Source organism: Nerophis ophidion, linkage group LG21 (genome assembly GCF_033978795.1).
Source record: "Nerophis ophidion isolate RoL-2023_Sa linkage group LG21, RoL_Noph_v1.0, whole genome shotgun sequence".
NCBI classification, from domain to species: Eukaryota; Metazoa; Chordata; class Actinopteri; order Syngnathiformes; family Syngnathidae; genus Nerophis; species Nerophis ophidion.
Window position 1 is genome coordinate 25,867,163 of NC_084631.1, and position 17,406 is coordinate 25,884,568.

General features: G+C 38.4%; 1 protein-coding gene across 2 annotated transcripts in view; it reads left to right on the forward strand.

Moving 5' to 3' along the window:
* rgl2 (ral guanine nucleotide dissociation stimulator-like 2) overlaps positions 1-17,406 on the forward strand; it is a 60,285-nt gene that overhangs the window by 38,287 nt on the left and 4,592 nt on the right. For both annotated transcript variants that reach the window (XM_061882356.1, XM_061882357.1), the window contains exons 5-16: positions 234-394; positions 457-513; positions 594-790; positions 3,476-3,585; positions 3,651-3,866; positions 6,668-6,771; positions 10,024-10,108; positions 11,254-11,298; positions 11,362-11,448; positions 11,800-11,832; positions 12,232-12,353; positions 17,284-17,370. In XM_061882356.1, the coding sequence (XP_061738340.1) occupies positions 234-394; positions 457-513; positions 594-790; positions 3,476-3,585; positions 3,651-3,866; positions 6,668-6,771; positions 10,024-10,108; positions 11,254-11,298; positions 11,362-11,448; positions 11,800-11,832; positions 12,232-12,353; positions 17,284-17,370 (1,304 nt within the window). The remainder of the gene's footprint in view (positions 1-233; positions 395-456; positions 514-593; positions 791-3,475; positions 3,586-3,650; positions 3,867-6,667; positions 6,772-10,023; positions 10,109-11,253; positions 11,299-11,361; positions 11,449-11,799; positions 11,833-12,231; positions 12,354-17,283; positions 17,371-17,406) is intronic.

Here is a 17,406-nt window from a genome sequence, read left to right on the forward strand (position 1 = left end):
TTCAGTTGTTTATGTGAGAGCATTTCAGTAGTGTGTATAAGAGTGTTTCAGTAGTGTGTACAAGAGTGTTTCAGTAGTGTGTATAAGAGTGTTTCAGTAGTGTGTGGCAGAAAAATATTTCAGTTTATGTGACAGCATTTCAGTAGTGTGTGTAAGAGGTAATTCTGAATAATGTCCCTAACGGCCCCTCATACCCTTCTCCTTACCTTTCGTATTTTTCATATCCTCGCCAGCCGTCTCGCTGCCAGTGCGTGAAAGCGGGCACGGAGGAAAAGCTGGCGCTCCACCTCCTCCACTCCTTGGCCCTGGGGGACTCCACCTACGTCACCGTCTTCCTGGCCACCTATAGGTCCTTCACCTCCACCGAGCGAGTGCTGGACACCCTCGCTGACAGGTAGCGTTGCCATGGGGACAGATGGTATGGAGCAACCTGTTTATGTCCCCGCCGCCCGACAGGATGGAGCGCCCGCCCGGCGACAGCTCCAGGAGCCAGGCGAGGAGGTCCTTCAACAAGTGAGGAGCCAGGTGTACCTAATGCTGTGTCCCACGGGTGTGCACTAGTAAGTGAGCTAAAGTGACTCCGTCCCCTGCAGAGCAGTGTGCACCGTCTTCAGCATGTGGCTGATCGAGTACCCCGAGGACTTCAAGGGCTTGAGGGAGCCCTCGCGCCTCCTGCGACTGGCGCCCCTCCTCCCGCGAGAATCCTCGTCTGCGGCCGACCTGCGCGCTCGCCTCCTCAGGGTCGCCGAGGAGCTGAGCGAGAAGGCCCTGCTGCCCAACGCCTTTAAAGGTCTGTACGTGCCAACCTCAGCACCCGAATACTTTATGAGTACAGTTCGTATGGTTTCCATGGCACCCGGGTGCATCCTTATGGAATACAATTTCACATTTACACCAGGGGTTTCGAAACTTTTTGACTTTAAAAAGAATTTGGCCACGGGCCGAAAGCGGACTGCATGTCAAGTATGTATGTATCTGTATACTGTATGTAAATGTATGTACATATATATATATATATGTATATATATATATATATATATATATACATATATACAGTATATGTATATATATACATATATATGTGTGTTTATATACTGTATGTATATGTGTATATATGTATATTTGTGTATATGTAAATATATTTATATGTATATATATTAGAGATGTCCGACAATGGCTTTTTTGCCGATATATTGATATTCCGATATTGTCCAACTCTTAATTACCGATTCCGATATCAACCGATACCGATATATACAGTCGTGGAATTAACACATTATTATGCCTAATTTTGTTGTGATGCCCCACTGGATGCATTGAACACTATGCGTCCCGGAAGAGTTAGTGCTGCATGGGGTTCTGGGTATTTGTTCTGTTGTGTTGCGGTGCGGATGTTCTCCCGAAATGTGTTTGTCATCTTGTTTGGTGTGGGTTCACAGTGTGGCGCATATTTGTGACAGGGGACGGCGTGGCGAAGTTGGTAGAGTGGCTGTGCCAGCCATCTGAGGGTTATTGGTTCAATCCCCACCTTCTACCATCCTAGTCACGTCCGTTGTGTCCTTGGGCAAGACACTTCACCCTTGCTCCTGATGGGGCCTGGTGTGCGCCTTGCGTGGCAGCTCCTGCCATCAGTGTGTGAATGTGTGTGTGAATGGGTGAATGTGGGTATACTGTCAAAGCGCTTTGGGCTCCTTAAAAAGGGGTGAGTTGTGTGGTCCTCTGTCCTCTGTTGTCCTCTGTGTTTTTTATACACTTTGATTTATATTTTACTGTTTTAATTGATTTTACCCCTTAAAATAGTTGTTAATCATATTGGTTTTTGTATAGTTTTTTTTATATTGGTTTTATATTTATTTATTTTTTGTTTTTATTCAGTCATTGGTGGAGCATAATATTGTTTTTTTAATATTGTTTTTAACATGGCTGTGCAGCACTTTGGAAACGTTATTGTTGTTTAAATGTGCTATATAAATAAAGTGGTTTGGATTGGATTGGGTAGAAAAGCACTATACAAGTACAACCCATTTACCATTTACCAACAGTGTTAAAGTTGTTTATCCGGCCACCCTCAGTGTGACCTGTATGGCTGTTGACCAAGTATGCGTTGCATTCACTTGTGTGTTTGAAAAGCCGTAGATATCATGTGATTGGGCCGGCACGCAAAGGCAGTGCTTTTAAGGTTTATTGGTGCTCTGTACTTCTCCCTACGTCCATGTACACAGCGGCGTTTTAAAAAGTCATAAATTGTTCTTTTTGAAACAGATACCGATCGTTTTGAATGGATGTCCCTTGGCAAGTTTCACTGCAATATGGCGCTTTTGGTAGCCATCCACAAGCTTCTGGCAAGCTTCTGCTTGAATTTTGGACCAGTCCTCTTGACAAAATTGGTGCATTTCAGCTAAATTTGTTGGTTTTCTGACATGGACTTGTTTCTTCAGCATTGTCCACGCATATAAGTCAAGACTTTTGGAAAGCCGTTCTAAAACCTTAATTCTAGCCTGATTTAGCCATTCCTTTACCTCTTTTGACGTGTGTTTGGGGTCATTGTCCTGTTGAAAAACCCAACTGCGCCCAAGACCCAACCGCCGGGCTGATGATTTTAGGTTGTCCTGAAGAATTCGGACGTAATCCTCGTTTTTCATTGTCCCATTTACCCTCTGCAATGCACCAGTTCCATTGACAGCAAAACAGGCCCAGAACATAATACTAACACCACCATGCTTGACGGTAGGAATGGTGTTCCTGGGATTAAAGGCCTCGCCTTTTCTCCTCCAAACATATGGCTGGGTATTGTGGCCAAACAGCTAAATTTTTGTTTCATTTGATATCACATGGAGAAAAGGTAAAACCTTCTGGAGGAAAGTTCTGTGGTCAAATGAAACAAAAATTGGCCACAATTTTAGTAGGCAATAATTGTTTTGGTTATATTGTAAAACTTACAAATGTTGCTTGAAGTGGTGAGTGAAGAATCCATTTGAGTGAAAATGCTATGGACGGCTAGAAGACAGAACAGGACCTCTACGTATGGTTAAAAGCTCGGTCTAAACCAAACTATTTGCTTTAGGACTGTCAGCGAAACACATCCATAAATTAGCCGCACCATTTTATAAACCGCATGTTTCAAAGGGTAGGAAAAAAGTAGCAGCTTATAGTCCGAAATTTACAGTATGTACAGGTACATTTTGATTCCTGCTGATATCAATACCGGTATCGGCCAATACACAAAGCTCCATTTATGGTATGGCATCAAGTCATTATTAAAATAAAAAAAATAAGTTATAAGTTTTTATATTGCGACAATACCAGCCTAAATACCCTAATATTATTTGTTATTTTTTATTTTGTTTCTTTGTGTGTTTTAATGGTAAAAGAGGATCTCTCAATGAATGTTCTAAACTCCTATTTCAACGGTTGTGTTGCTCTTTCCATTTTGAAGTGAAAGACTAAATAAAAATGTCGTTTTTCAACCCTGCAGACGTGCACATCTCCCACAGCCCGAACCCCGATGTGTCCAAGTTCGAAGCCACCAGAATCCTGGGCTTCCCCTCGGCCACCATCGCCGAGCAGCTCACTCGCATCGAAACGGTGAGCTCGTTCATGGCCGCCATTGCTGCGTGCGGCATGCTAATGGCCGCCTCTCGACCCGCCAGGAGCTGTTTGTGCGCCTGGTGCCGTACCACTGCCTGGGCTCCTCGTGGTCCCAGCGGGACAAGAAAGGCCGGGAAGGCGCGTGCTGGTCCGTGCGGGCCACCGTACGCCAGTTCAACCGGCTGGCCAACGCCGTCCTGGCGTCCTGCCTGTGGCCCACCAGGCTGCGCAGTCAGCAGCGAGCTCGGCTCCTGGAGAAGTGGATCAGTGTTGCAGAGGTGCTTTCACACTTTTCCTACACCATGAAAAAATTATTATATGCAGCAATCTTTATGCATTTTTCTTCCCACTACATGAACAAAAAAACATTTTATTTTATTTTTTATTATTTAAAAATCCATCCATTCGGGTGAATGGTTTCATTTAAAAATATTTATTTTAATTAATTTAGATTTTTTTATTTTATTCAATTTTTTTATTATTTTTGAAATTCATTTTAATTAATTTTTCATGTTTTTATTTTATCCCATTTTTTTTATTCATTTATATTTAAAGGCCTACTGAAATGAGATGTTCTTATTCAAACGGGGATAGCAGGTCCATTCTATGTGTCATACTTGATCATTTCGCCATATTGCCATATTTTTGCCGAAAGGATTTAGTAGAGAACATCCACGATAAAGTTCGCAACTGGAGAAAAGCCCTGCCTCTACCGGAAGTCGCAGACGATGACGTCACATGTTGATGGCTCCTCACATATTCACATTGATTTTAATGGGAGCCTCTAACAAAAACAGCTATTCAGACCGAGAAAACGACAATTTCCCCATTAATTTCAGTGAGGATGAAAGATTCGTGTTTGAGGATATTGATAGCGACGCGACGGACTAGAAAAAAAAAAAAACGCGATTGCAATCGTGTTGCATTGAGACCGATTCATATGTTTTTAGACACATTTCAATCAATCAATCAATCAATGTTTACTTATACAGCCCTAAATCACTAGTGTCTCAAAGGGCTGCACAAACCACAACACAAACCACTACGACATCCTCGGTAGGCCCATATAAGGGCAAGGAAAACTCACACCCAGTGGGACGTCGGTGACAATGATGACTATGAGAACCTTGGAGAGGAGGAAAGCAATGGATGTCGAGCGGGTCTAACATGATACTGTGAAAGTTCAATCCATAATGGATTCAACACAGTCGCGAGAGTCCAGTCCAAAGCGGATCCAACACAGCAGCAAGAGTCCCGTTCACAGCGGAGCCAGCAGGAAACCATCCCAAGCGGAGGCGGATCAGCAGCGCAGAGATGTCCCCAGCCGATACACAGGCAAGCAGTACATGGCCACCGGATCGGACCGGACCCTCTCCACAAGGGAGAGTGGGACATAGGAGAAAAAGAGAAGAAACGGCAGATCAACTGGTCTAAAAAGGGAGTCTATTTAAAGGCTAGAGTATACAAATGAGTTTTAAGGTGAGACTTAAATGCTTCTACTGAGGTAGCATCTCAAACTTTTACCGAGAGGGCATTCCAGAGTACTGGAGCCCGAAATGAAAACGCTCTATAGCCCGCAGACTTTTTTTGGGCTTTGGGAATCACTAATAAGCCGGAGTCCTTTGAACGCAGATTTCTTGCCGGGACATATGGTACAATACAATCGGCAAGATAGGATGGAGCTAGACCGTGTAGTATTTTATACGTAAGTAGTAAAACCTTAAAGTCACATCTTAAGTGCACAGGAAGCCAGTGCAGGTGAGCCAGTACAGGCGTAATGTGATCAAACTTTCTTGTTCTTGTCAAAAGTCTAGCAGCCGCATTTTGTACCAACTGTAATCTTTTAATGCTAGACATGGGGAGACCCGAAAATAATACGTTACAGTAGTCGAGGCGAGACGTAACAAACGCATGGATAATGATCTCAGCGTCTTTAGTGGACAGAATGGAGCGAATTTTAGCGACATTACGGAGATGAAAGAAGGCCGTTTTAGTAACGCTTTTAATGTGTGACTCAAAGGAGACAGTTGGGTCGAAGATAATACCCAGATTCTTTACCGTGTCGCCTTGTTTAATTGTTTGGTTGTCAAATGTTAAAGTTGTATTATTAAATAGAGGTCGGTGTCTAGCGGGACTTACTAGATAATTCTTGGAAATCCCTTATCTTTCTATTGTGTTGCTAGTGTTTTAGTGAGTTTAACTGTACCTGATAGTCGGAAGTGTACGTCCACGGCCGGGTGTTGACGTGCAATGTCTCGGGGAAGTCGACGGCAGCTTTATGGACGGCACAAGCTCAGCTGATATCCGGTAAGAGGCGACTTTTTAACCACAATTTTCTCACCGAAACCTGCTGGTTGACATGTAGTCGGGTTCCATGTCCGCTGTGATCCATAATAAAGCCTCCTTGAATTTTAAACAAGGAATCACCGTGTGTTTGTGTGGCTAAAGGCTAAAGCTTCCCAACTCCGTCTTTCTACTGTGACTTCTCCAATATTAATTGAACAAATTGCAAAAGATTCAGCAACACAGATGTCCAAAATACTGTGTAATTATGCCGTTAAAGCAGACAACTTTTAGCTATGTGTGTGCGCAGCGCTCATATTCATAACAGCCCGTGACGTCACGCGTACACGTCATCATTACACGACGTTTTCAAGAAAAAAGTCGCGGGAAATTTAAAATTGTAATTTAGTAAACTAAAAAGGCCGTATTGGCATGTGTTGCAATGTTAATATTTCATCATTGATATATAAACTATCAGACTGTGTGGTCGGTAGTAGTGGGTTTCAGTAGGCCTTTAATGTTGTTTAACATGAAAATGTTGTTGAAAGTGTTTAATGGACATGTAATGTGTGTAATGTACACATTCCCTTGTAAAAAAATGAAACATCATTATTATGGATCGTTGTTATTGTCATTCATCCAAAAGAATCCACAGCAACCATGTGATAAAGTCATATTTATATTATTTATCTCCACACTTAAACTCCGCTTTCGAGTGAGGCAGGAGACACATATCTCACGCTGTAACTGAATAGACATAACCGAGCCACCCTCACTCCTTGCGTGCTTTCCTCAGGCGTGTCGAGCCAGGAAGAACTTCTCATCGCTCTACGCCATCGTGTCCGCCCTGCAGAGCAACCCCATCCACCGGCTGAGGAGGACCTGGCAGGAAACGGACAAGTGAGTGCGGAGCGATTTGCTTGTGCGGACGCAATAGCGCCCCCCGCTGCTTGCACATGGTGTGGCTCCGACTCGTCACGTTGTTCTAAAATCGTGTTGACGATTTGTGTTGGTTTCATATCCTCTGCAATGCATCGTTATTATTGCTTTATTGAGCTACACACTGGATTGTATCATAGTATGTAGTCATAGTATTAACATGCATGGAATTAAAAATACATATATATTTTTGTAACTATTGTTTACAAAATGTTAAATGTACATAATATAAATATTAAAAATATATATCATACTGTGTATAATAGAAATATAACAAAAATATCAGAAATAGTGCAATAGTGGAAGTATAAAAACAGTAATATATGCTTATGTATATATATATATATATATATATATATATATATATATATGTATATGTATATATATATATACACAAATGTATATATATATATATATATATATATACATGCGTGCATATATGTATTATATACATAGATATGTATGTACATAAGTGTGTGTGTGTGTGTGTGTGTGTGTGTTTATATACAAACCCCGTTTCCATATGAGTTGGGAAATTGTGTTAGATGTAAATATAAACAGAATACAATGATTTTCCAAATCCTTTTCAACCCATATTCAGTTGAATGCACTACAAAGACAAGTTATTTGATGTTCAAACTCGTAAACTTAATTTTTTTTTTTGCAAATAATAATTAACTTCATTAATTTCATGGCTGCAACACGAGCCAAAGTAGTTGGGAAAGGGCATGTTCACCACTGTGTTACATCACATTTTCTTTGAACAACACACACTAAACGTTTGGGGAACTGAGGAAACCATTTGTTGAAGCTTTGAAAGTCGAATTCCTTACCATTCTGGCTTGATGTACAGCTTAAGTTGTTCAACAGTCCGGGGTCTTGTTGTTGTATTTTACGCTTCATAATGCGCAGCACATTTTCAACAGGAGACATGTCTGGACTCCAGGCGGGCCAGGAAAGTACCCGCACTCTTTTACTACGAAGCCACGCTGTTGTAACACGTGGCTTGGCATTGTTTTGCTAAAATAAGCAGGAGCGTCCATGATAACGTTGTTTGGATGACAACATATGTTGAGCCAAAACCTGTATGGACCTTTCAGCATTAATGGTGCCTTCACAGATGTGTAAATTACCCATGCCTTGGGCACTAATACACCCCCATACCATCACAGATGCTGGCTTTTGAACGTTGCGCCTATAACAATCCAGATGGTTATTTTCCTCTTTGTTCTGGAGGACACCACGTCCACAGTTTACAAATATAATTTGAAATGTGGACTCGTCAGACCACAGAACACTTTTCCACTTTTCATCAGTCCATCTAAGATGACCTCGAGCCCAGCGAAGCCGGTGGCGTTCCTTTGTGTTGTTGATAAATGGGTTTGGCTTTGCATAGTAGAGTTTTAACTTCGCACTTACGGATGTAGCGACCAACTGTTGTTACTGACAGTGGTTTTATGAAGTGTTCCTAAGCCCATGTGGTGATATCCTTTACACACTGATGTCGTTTTTTTGATGCAGTACCACATGAGGGATCAAAGATCCGTAAAATCATCCCTTACGTGCAGTGATTTCTCCAGATTCTCTGAACCTTTTGATGATTTTATAGACTGAAGATGGTAAAATCCCTAAATTCCTTGCAATAGCTCGTTGAGAAATGTTGTTCTAAAACTGTTCGACAATTTGCTTACAAAGTGGTGACCCTCGCCCCATCTTTGTTTGTGAATTACTTAGCATTTCATGGAAGCTGCTTTTATACCCAATCATGGCACCCACCTGTTCCCAATTAACCTGCACACCTGTGGGATGTTCCAAAAAAGTGTTTGATTATCATTCCTCAACATTATCAGTATTTATTGCCACCTTTCCCAACTTCTTTGTCACGAGTTTCTAAAGTCAATGATTATTTGCACAAAAAATAATGTTTATCAGTTTGAACATCAAATATGTTGTCTTTGTAGCATATTCAACTGAATATGGGTTGAAAATGATTTGCAAATCATTGTATTCCGTTTATATTTACATCTAACACTATTTTCCAACTCATATGGAAACAGGGTTTGTATGTATATGTACAGTGTATATATATATAATATATATATATATACACACACATGTATATATATATATGTATATATATATATATATATATGTATATATTTTGCACACAAAAAAGTATATGACATGTAATATAAATGTTAGAAATATATATATTTATACAAATATATTTTAAATATTTTAAAAATAGTGCAATAGTGCCAGTATAAAAAAGTAATATATGCACATGTATACATGCATAAGTATATATCTGTAAATACATGTGTGTGTGTGTGTGTGTGTGTGTGTGTATATATATATATATATATATATATGTATATATATATATATATATATATACATATACATATATATATACATATATATATATATATATATATATATATATATATATATACATATACATATATATATATACATATATATATATGTATACATATATTGTGTATATCCATCCATCCATCCATTTTCTGCCGCTTATTCCCGTTCGGGGTCGCGGGGGGCGCTGGCGCCTATCTCAGCTACAATCGGGCGGAAGGCGGGGTACACCCTGGACAAGTCGCCACCTCATCGCAGGGCCAACACAGATAGACAGACAACATTCACACTCACATTCACACACATATATACATATATTGTATATATATATGTGTGTGTGTGTATATATATATATATATATATATATATGTGTACACACAAAAAAGTATAATGCATTTACTATAATTGTTTGAAAAATATTGATACAAATATATTTAAAATATTTTTTTAAAAATAGTCCTATAGTGCAAGTATAAAAACGGTAATAAATACATATATTTATACATACATGTATGTGTATATATATATATATATATAATGCATGTTTTTACATATAAGTGTGTGTGTATATGTATACATATGTATACGTACAGTGTGTGTGTATGTATGTATATATATATATATATATATATATATATATACACACACACACACACACACAAAAGTGTATTGCATGCAATATAAATTGGAAAAATAATCATACAAATATATTTAAAATATTAAAAAATATTGTGCAATAGTGCAAGTATAAAAAGAGTAATAGATACTTTATTATTGCAGTAAAATACCATCTTTAGTTGAAACAATGAATAGTGAGATGTGATTGTCTTCATACAGGGAGGCCACCAGGAAGTACGAGGAGCTCTCCGAGATCTTCTCAGACAAGGACAACTACTCTCAGAGCAGAGAACTCCTGAAGGAGGTAAATCTGCAACAACAGATGTCAAATAGCCTTACGGCAAATTCTGGTACATTCTATGAGTGTACACTGTCCCTTTAAATGAACCATTCAACTTTCATCACGTCTGGGAGAAATCAATATCAATTTTGTGGCTAAAAAGAACAAAATGTTGAACTTAACAAGATGGCTGAAGAAGCTGATTGGAGGTCTTGGGTCATGTGATATTTGATGATAGTGTATAGGATGATAAAATATGTGATGATGCTGTATATGATGATGCAAGTATATGATGATAAAACATATGATGATACAGTATATGATGATCGAGTATATTAATATAAATCTCAGCTTATTTTCTTATGGAATTAATCGAGTGATTGTTGCAGGTCTCGTTTGATTCTTTGCTGTCAATTCATTCACAATCCTTATGAGGGACGAGAACACATCCCGTATTTGTTACATTATTAGATAATAGGTGTGTCAAATAAAATCTATTTTTAGATTAATCGCGATTCTTTTTTGTAACGATTCTTAATCGACTAGAAAAAAAAATCGACTTCATCTTTTTTTTTTTTTTTTTTTTTTTTTTTTTTATCCGTCCTGTACAGCCAATGAGGCAAATTGTATTGTTAATGTAAAGTTAATCCCAACCATGTGCGGCCAGCCGGCGTCTTAATTGGCCCGCGAGACGCTATGAGTTTAATAAGGAATCTTGCTGCGGGGAGATTTCTAATCATTTTCATAGTTAATATTTCATCCTGTTGCTTTATCGCCATCGTGTGGACACCAGGAATTATCCAGGCCTGGGACTACTTATGTTTTGAATGAATCAAAAACACACCATTTACTTAAATGGCCTAATGTAAACAACCTTCCCTAGTCATGTTGCAAAAATAAAATAGACTTGGCCCCACATGATGCGATATAACACAATTTGTGGATATTGTAAAACAAATTCTAAATGACACCCATTTAAATCCCTTACAAAGCATGATGGGAAAAATACAAACACTCTCCACACTTATCCATGTTTGCCGCATTTTAGCTGTTTCATATTTCTGAGTGATTACAACATTTTTAGGAGGTCGTCACGGAAGTAGGAGTGAAACTTTCCCATTTGACACCGGCGCTGTAAAATGTCCCCCCTTGCTTGTGTCGCCCCGCAGGAAGGCACATCCAAGTTCACCAACCTGGACAAGCGGCTCAGCAGGGTGAGTGGTGCCCGCTTCAACACCTGACCCCACAAGTTCTAAAGTCTGTCCCTGTCCCCGCAGTCCAGCGCCCAGGGCACCGTGCCCTACCTGGGGATCTTCCTCACCGACCTCACCATGTTGGACACGGCGGTCAAAGACCGGCTGGATGTAAGTTTGTCCATCTCAGGCAATAGGGGGCTCAAAAAAAAAAGATTTTTGCATGAATCGCGATTCTGATCAAACGATTCTTAATCGATTCAAAAAATCATTATTTTTTTCTGTCCAGCCACTTTATTAAAAGTTTTCTTTTAAGTAATATAGACATTTATAACAGTTGTTTATCTATTTTATGAAGGTATGTAGTGAATCATAGAACTGGCACCCAATTTTATTAAAAAAGTATTGATTTTGAACCCAATCAATTTTGAATCGAATTGTTACACCTTAAGAATCAAATCGAATCATGTGGTGCCCGAGAAGGCGATACATTTGATTCTGTCTTCCCTCGTTCTTTTGCAGAACGGCTATATCAACTTCGACAAAAGAAGGCGGGTAAGTACGTCGCCATGGTGATGGTGATTGACACACATTGGTCACAACATTAGGCACAGGTGTAATTCCATAACGCGAAACGTACGATTTTTCACGGGACACCCGAAACTTGTCAGCTGATCCTGTAGTCCAAGTGGAAGAAAGCCCAATAACGCTGGAGTTGCGCCATCTTCCAAAAGAGCAAGACTGCAATTCTGTTAAAAAAATCTTTAAAAATATATATATATATATATACTCACACACATATATATATATATATATATATATATATATATATATATATATATATAGATATATATATATATATATATATATATATATATATATAGATATATAAAGGCAATAGTCAAGTGAGGAATTGACACTTGATAACTTGTAACCTTTCTGTTTTTTTGTCAGGAATTTGAGGTTTTAGCTCAAATTCGACTCCTGCAGTTGTCTTGCAAAAACTGTGTGTTCGCCAAGGACGAGGCCTTCCTGCGTTGGTACCACAGCGTGCCCACGCTAGCTGAGGAGCAAAGGTACTCAACATTCATATCATGTGTGAAGAACTTGGTGCCAACTATTGATGGAGTGTTTTACTCTGCCACAGTCATAAACATGATATATGTGTGTATATATATATGTATTAGGGGTGTGGGGAAAAAATCGATTAGAATTTGAATCGCGATTCTCACGTTGTGCGATTCAGAATCGATTTTCATTTCTAAAAAAATCAATTTTTTTAATTATTTTTTTTATCAATCTAACAAACCACTACACAGCAATACCATAACAATGCAATCCAATTCCAAAACCAAACCTGACCCAGCAACTCTCAGAACTGCATTAAACAGAGCAATTGAGGAGACACAAACACGACACAGAACAAACCAAAAGTAGTGAAACAAAAATTAATATTATCAACAACTGTATCAATATTAGTTATAATTTGAGCATAGCAGTGATTAAAAATCCCTAATTGACATTATCATTAGACATTTATAAAAAAAAAAAAAAAAATAACGATTGTGTCAATAGTGCATCGCATCTCATAAGCTTGACAACACACTGTGTCCAATATTTTCACACAGATAAAATAAGTCATATTTTTGGTTCGTTTAATAGTTAAAACAAATTTACATTATTGCAATCAGTTGATAAAACATTGTCCTTTACAATTATAAAATCTTTTTTAAAAAATCTACTACTCTGCTAGCATGGCAGCAGCCTGGGGTAGATCCTGCTGAAATCCTATGTATTGAATGAATAGAGAATGGTTTTTGAATCAGAAAAATATCGTTTTTGAATCGAGAATCGCGTTGAATCGAAAAAATCGATTTATAATCGAATCCCGACCCCAAGAATCGATATTGAATCGAATCGTGGTACACCCAAAGATTCGCAGCCCTACTATATGTATATATATATATATATATATATATATAGCTCGGTTGGTAGAGTGGCCGTGCCAGCAACTTGAGGGTTGCAGGTTCGATTCCCGATTGTGCCAACCTAGTTACTGCCGTTGTGTCCTTGGGCAAGACACTTTACCCACCTGCTCCCAGTGCCACTCACACTGGTTTAAATGTAACTTAGATATTGGGTGTCACTATGTAAAGCGCTTTGAGTCACTTGAGAAAAGCGCTATATAAATATAATATATACAGTATATATATATATATATATATATATATATATATATATATATATATATATATATATATATATATATATATATATATATATACTGTATATATGAAAATCCTGTAAAGTAGAACACTCCATACATTGTGTGTATTGGTATTCTCCCAATAAATATACTTTGATACTTTTCAAAATACAGACAAACATGTCATTATTGACTTTATTTTTAACTTAACATATTATGATACATTTAACATATGTTTGTTTTTTTATTGCAATCAAAGAATAATGTATGCATGAAATAAGATAGTGAACATTTTAGACAACTTTCCAGCAGGCACAAGACATTGATGGAACATTGATTATACATACTTGTCCTTTAAAACTGACTTTGAAACATTGTAGCAAAATAGTTGTGTTTGTAAATTGAGACGTTGATGTTGTTGTTGGTTGGGAAAATGACCAAAATTTAATGGTCAGGTCAACGTAAAAACCCAACATTGAATAAACATCATCAAAAAGCATGTTGTTTCAACGTTGTATATTGGTTGGAAAATTACCAAATTTCAAAAGGTCAAATCAACGTCACAACCCTACATTGATTAAACGTTGTCAAAAAGCATGTTGTTTCAACGTTGTATTTGTGTTGTAGAATATTGGTTGGGAAAATGACCAAAATTCAATGGTCAGGTCAACGTAAAAACCCAACATTGAATAAACGTTGTCAAAAAGCATGTTGTTTCAACGTTGTATTTGTGTTGTAGAATATTGGTTGGGAAAATGACCAAAATTCAATGGTCAGGTCAACGTAAAAACCCAACATTGAATAAATGTCGTCAAAAAGCATGTTGTTTCAACGTTGTATTTGTGTTGTAGAATATTGGTTGGAAAATGACCAAATTTCAAAGGTCAAATCAACGTCACAACTCTACATTGATTAAACGTTGTCAAAAAGCATGTTGTTTTAACGTTGTATTTGTGTTGTAGAATATTGGTTTGGAAAATGACCAAAATTCAATGGTCAGGTCAACGTCAAAACCCGACATTGAATAAACATCAAAAAGCATGTTGTTTCAACGTGTTTGTGTTGTAGAATATTTGGTTGGGAAAATTACCAAAAATTCGATGGTCAAGTCAACGTCAGAAACCAACATTGATTAAACGTTGTCAAAAAGCATGTTGTTTCAACATATATGTATGTGTTGAAGAATATTGGTTGGAAAATGACTACAATTCAATGCTCAGATCAATGTCAAAACCCAACATTGAATAAACATAGTCAAAAAGCATGTTGTTTCAACGTTGTAATTTTGTTGTAGAATATTGGTTGGAAAATGACCAAAATGTAATGGTCAGGTCAATGTAAAAACCCAACATTGAATAAACGTAGTCAAAAAGCATGTTGTTTCAACGTATTTGTGTTGTAGAATATTGGTTGGGAAAATTACCAAAATTCAATGGTCAAGTCAACGTCAGAAACTAACATTGATTAAACGTCGTCAAAAAGCATATTGTTTCAACTTTATGTTTGAGTTGCTCAACATCAGGACCTCATTCAGCAAGTTTTCAACGTTGTTTCAATGTCTTGTTTCTGCTGGGATTTTGTCATCTCATATTCTATTGTTTTGTCAACATGATGATGAGTTATTAATCTATTTCTTCATTTACTGTTATTATCTGCATACTTTCTTTTGTAACATGTTCTATCTACACTTCTGTTGAAATGTACTAATCACTTATTCTTCTGTTGTTTGATTCGTTACATAAGTTTTGGCAGATACAACACATTTTGGTATCGATCCGATACCAAGTAATTACACGATCAGGGACGTGCTTCATGGGTATATAAACAATAAAATAGACAAAATATTTGGTGATAATAAGAAAAATGGATGTAATTGTTGTAGTATCGACTCGTGTTCTTGGTATCGTTACATTGGATATTTGCATAGGTCCATCCATTTGTTTACATTCAGGAGCGCTAGCATGTTGTTAGCGGTTAGCTATTGTATACTCCTACGGTGTGTAATGAAGCATGTTTAGCTATTCCTCGTCCTGCAGGGATGATACTTGTGAAAATGTTTGTGTTTTTTTTGTTGCTATTAAGGCGAGGATTAGTGATTTAGAAGTAGCTAAAACAATGTGGAGGGATGTTAACTGTTAACTCGTTTTTGTTTTAAATAAGAGATTCCAAAGAGTGTTTATAGCTACACCTTTGTTGTTAGTTTTGAAGCCAAAAAAATGTCCGTTCTCCACACTGTTTTCGCTTGCAAGCGCTCTGTGTGTGTTGACTCCTCTGCACCTTGGCTCATATTACCAGCAATGGGCCATCATGTCCATGAAAAAAAAAGTACTGATATTTGTCAAAAGTATTTGATTTTTTAGCATACTGTCCAAATCTGGCATGTAGTATTAATGGGTGTGTTGTGGGTGATCTACCAAGACTGTGTACTAGGGGTGTAAAAAAAAAAAAAAATTCAGATTAATCGCGATTCTTATTTGTTACGGTTCTTAAATTATTTAAAAAAAAATCTAAAATCTATTTTTTTTTTAAATTCTAGGAACAGTGGGATGTTATAGTGCACTTGGAATGATCCAGAAGCGAGAAAATATATGGTGACAATTTTTTTCATATAGGAAATATTCTTTCATGGTATATTTCCTGTCTAAAAACAAAGAACACCATTAAAAAAAAAAATGTTGGCAGCACTAAAGCATGAATGTAGTTTGTTATATAAATGATATTACTGAATAGGAAATATGTCTATTATTTTTATTTATGACATTAGGTTGATTGGCAATACTAAATTGGCCCTCGTGTGTGAATGTGAGTGTGAATGTTGTCTATTTGTGTTGGCCCTGTGATGAGATGGCGACTTGTCCAGGGTGTACCCCGCCTTCCGCCAAATTGTAGCTGAGATAAGCGCCAGCGCCCCCCGCAACCCCAAAAGGGAATAAGCGGTAGAAAATGGATGGATGGAAGGTTGATTGGCAACACTAAATTGGCCCTCGTGTGTGAATGTGAGTGTGAATGTTTTCTATTTGTGTTGGCCCTGTGATGAGGTGGCGACTTGTCCAGGGTGTACCCCGCCTTCCGCCAAATTGTAGCTGAGATAAGCGCCAGCGCCCCCCGAAACCCCAAAAGGGAATAAGCGGTAGAAAATGGATGGATGGAAGGTTGATTGGCAACAGTAAATTGGCCCTCGTGTGTGAATGTGAGTGTGAATTTTGTCTATTTGTGTTGGCCCTGTGATGAGGTGGCGACTTGTCCAGGGTGTACCCCGCCTTCCGCCAAATTGTAGCTGAGATAAGCGCCAGCGCCCCCCGCAACCCCAAAAGGGAATAAGCGGTAGAAAATGGATGGATGGAACGTTGATTGGCAACACTAAATTGGCCCTCGTGTGTGAATGTGAGTGTGAATGTTGTCTATTTGTGTTGGCCCTGTGATGAGGTGGCGACTTGTCCAGGGTGTACACTGCCCCCGCCCGAATACAGCTGAGATAGGCTCTAGCACCCCCTGTGATCTCAAAAGGGACAAGCGGTAGAAAATGAATGGGTGGACATTTCAAATATGTGGACACGCACTCGGACTCATTGTCTGTCTTTGCCTCCTTTTCCCCTGCCGTTTGTGCGTAACTGTGCCAGTTTGCAGACGTGCTAAATAGAAATATAACAGTTTCAGTTAGAATAAATCACATTGTGGACGCTAAAGGATTATTTATCGCCGTATTTTGAGTGTTCTGATGACGACAAGCTCACTCTATGAACTATTTTGCCCCTGTAAGAGTAACAAATTTGCACTATTTAATCCACGTCAACTTTTAGTTACAGACTGTCCAACGAGATCGAAGCGCTCAGTGAGGCGGGCCCTCGAGGCCCCACCCCGACTGTCATCGTCACGCAGTGTCCCGAGTAAGCAGTGCAGAACTTCCGGAAGGTGAACACATG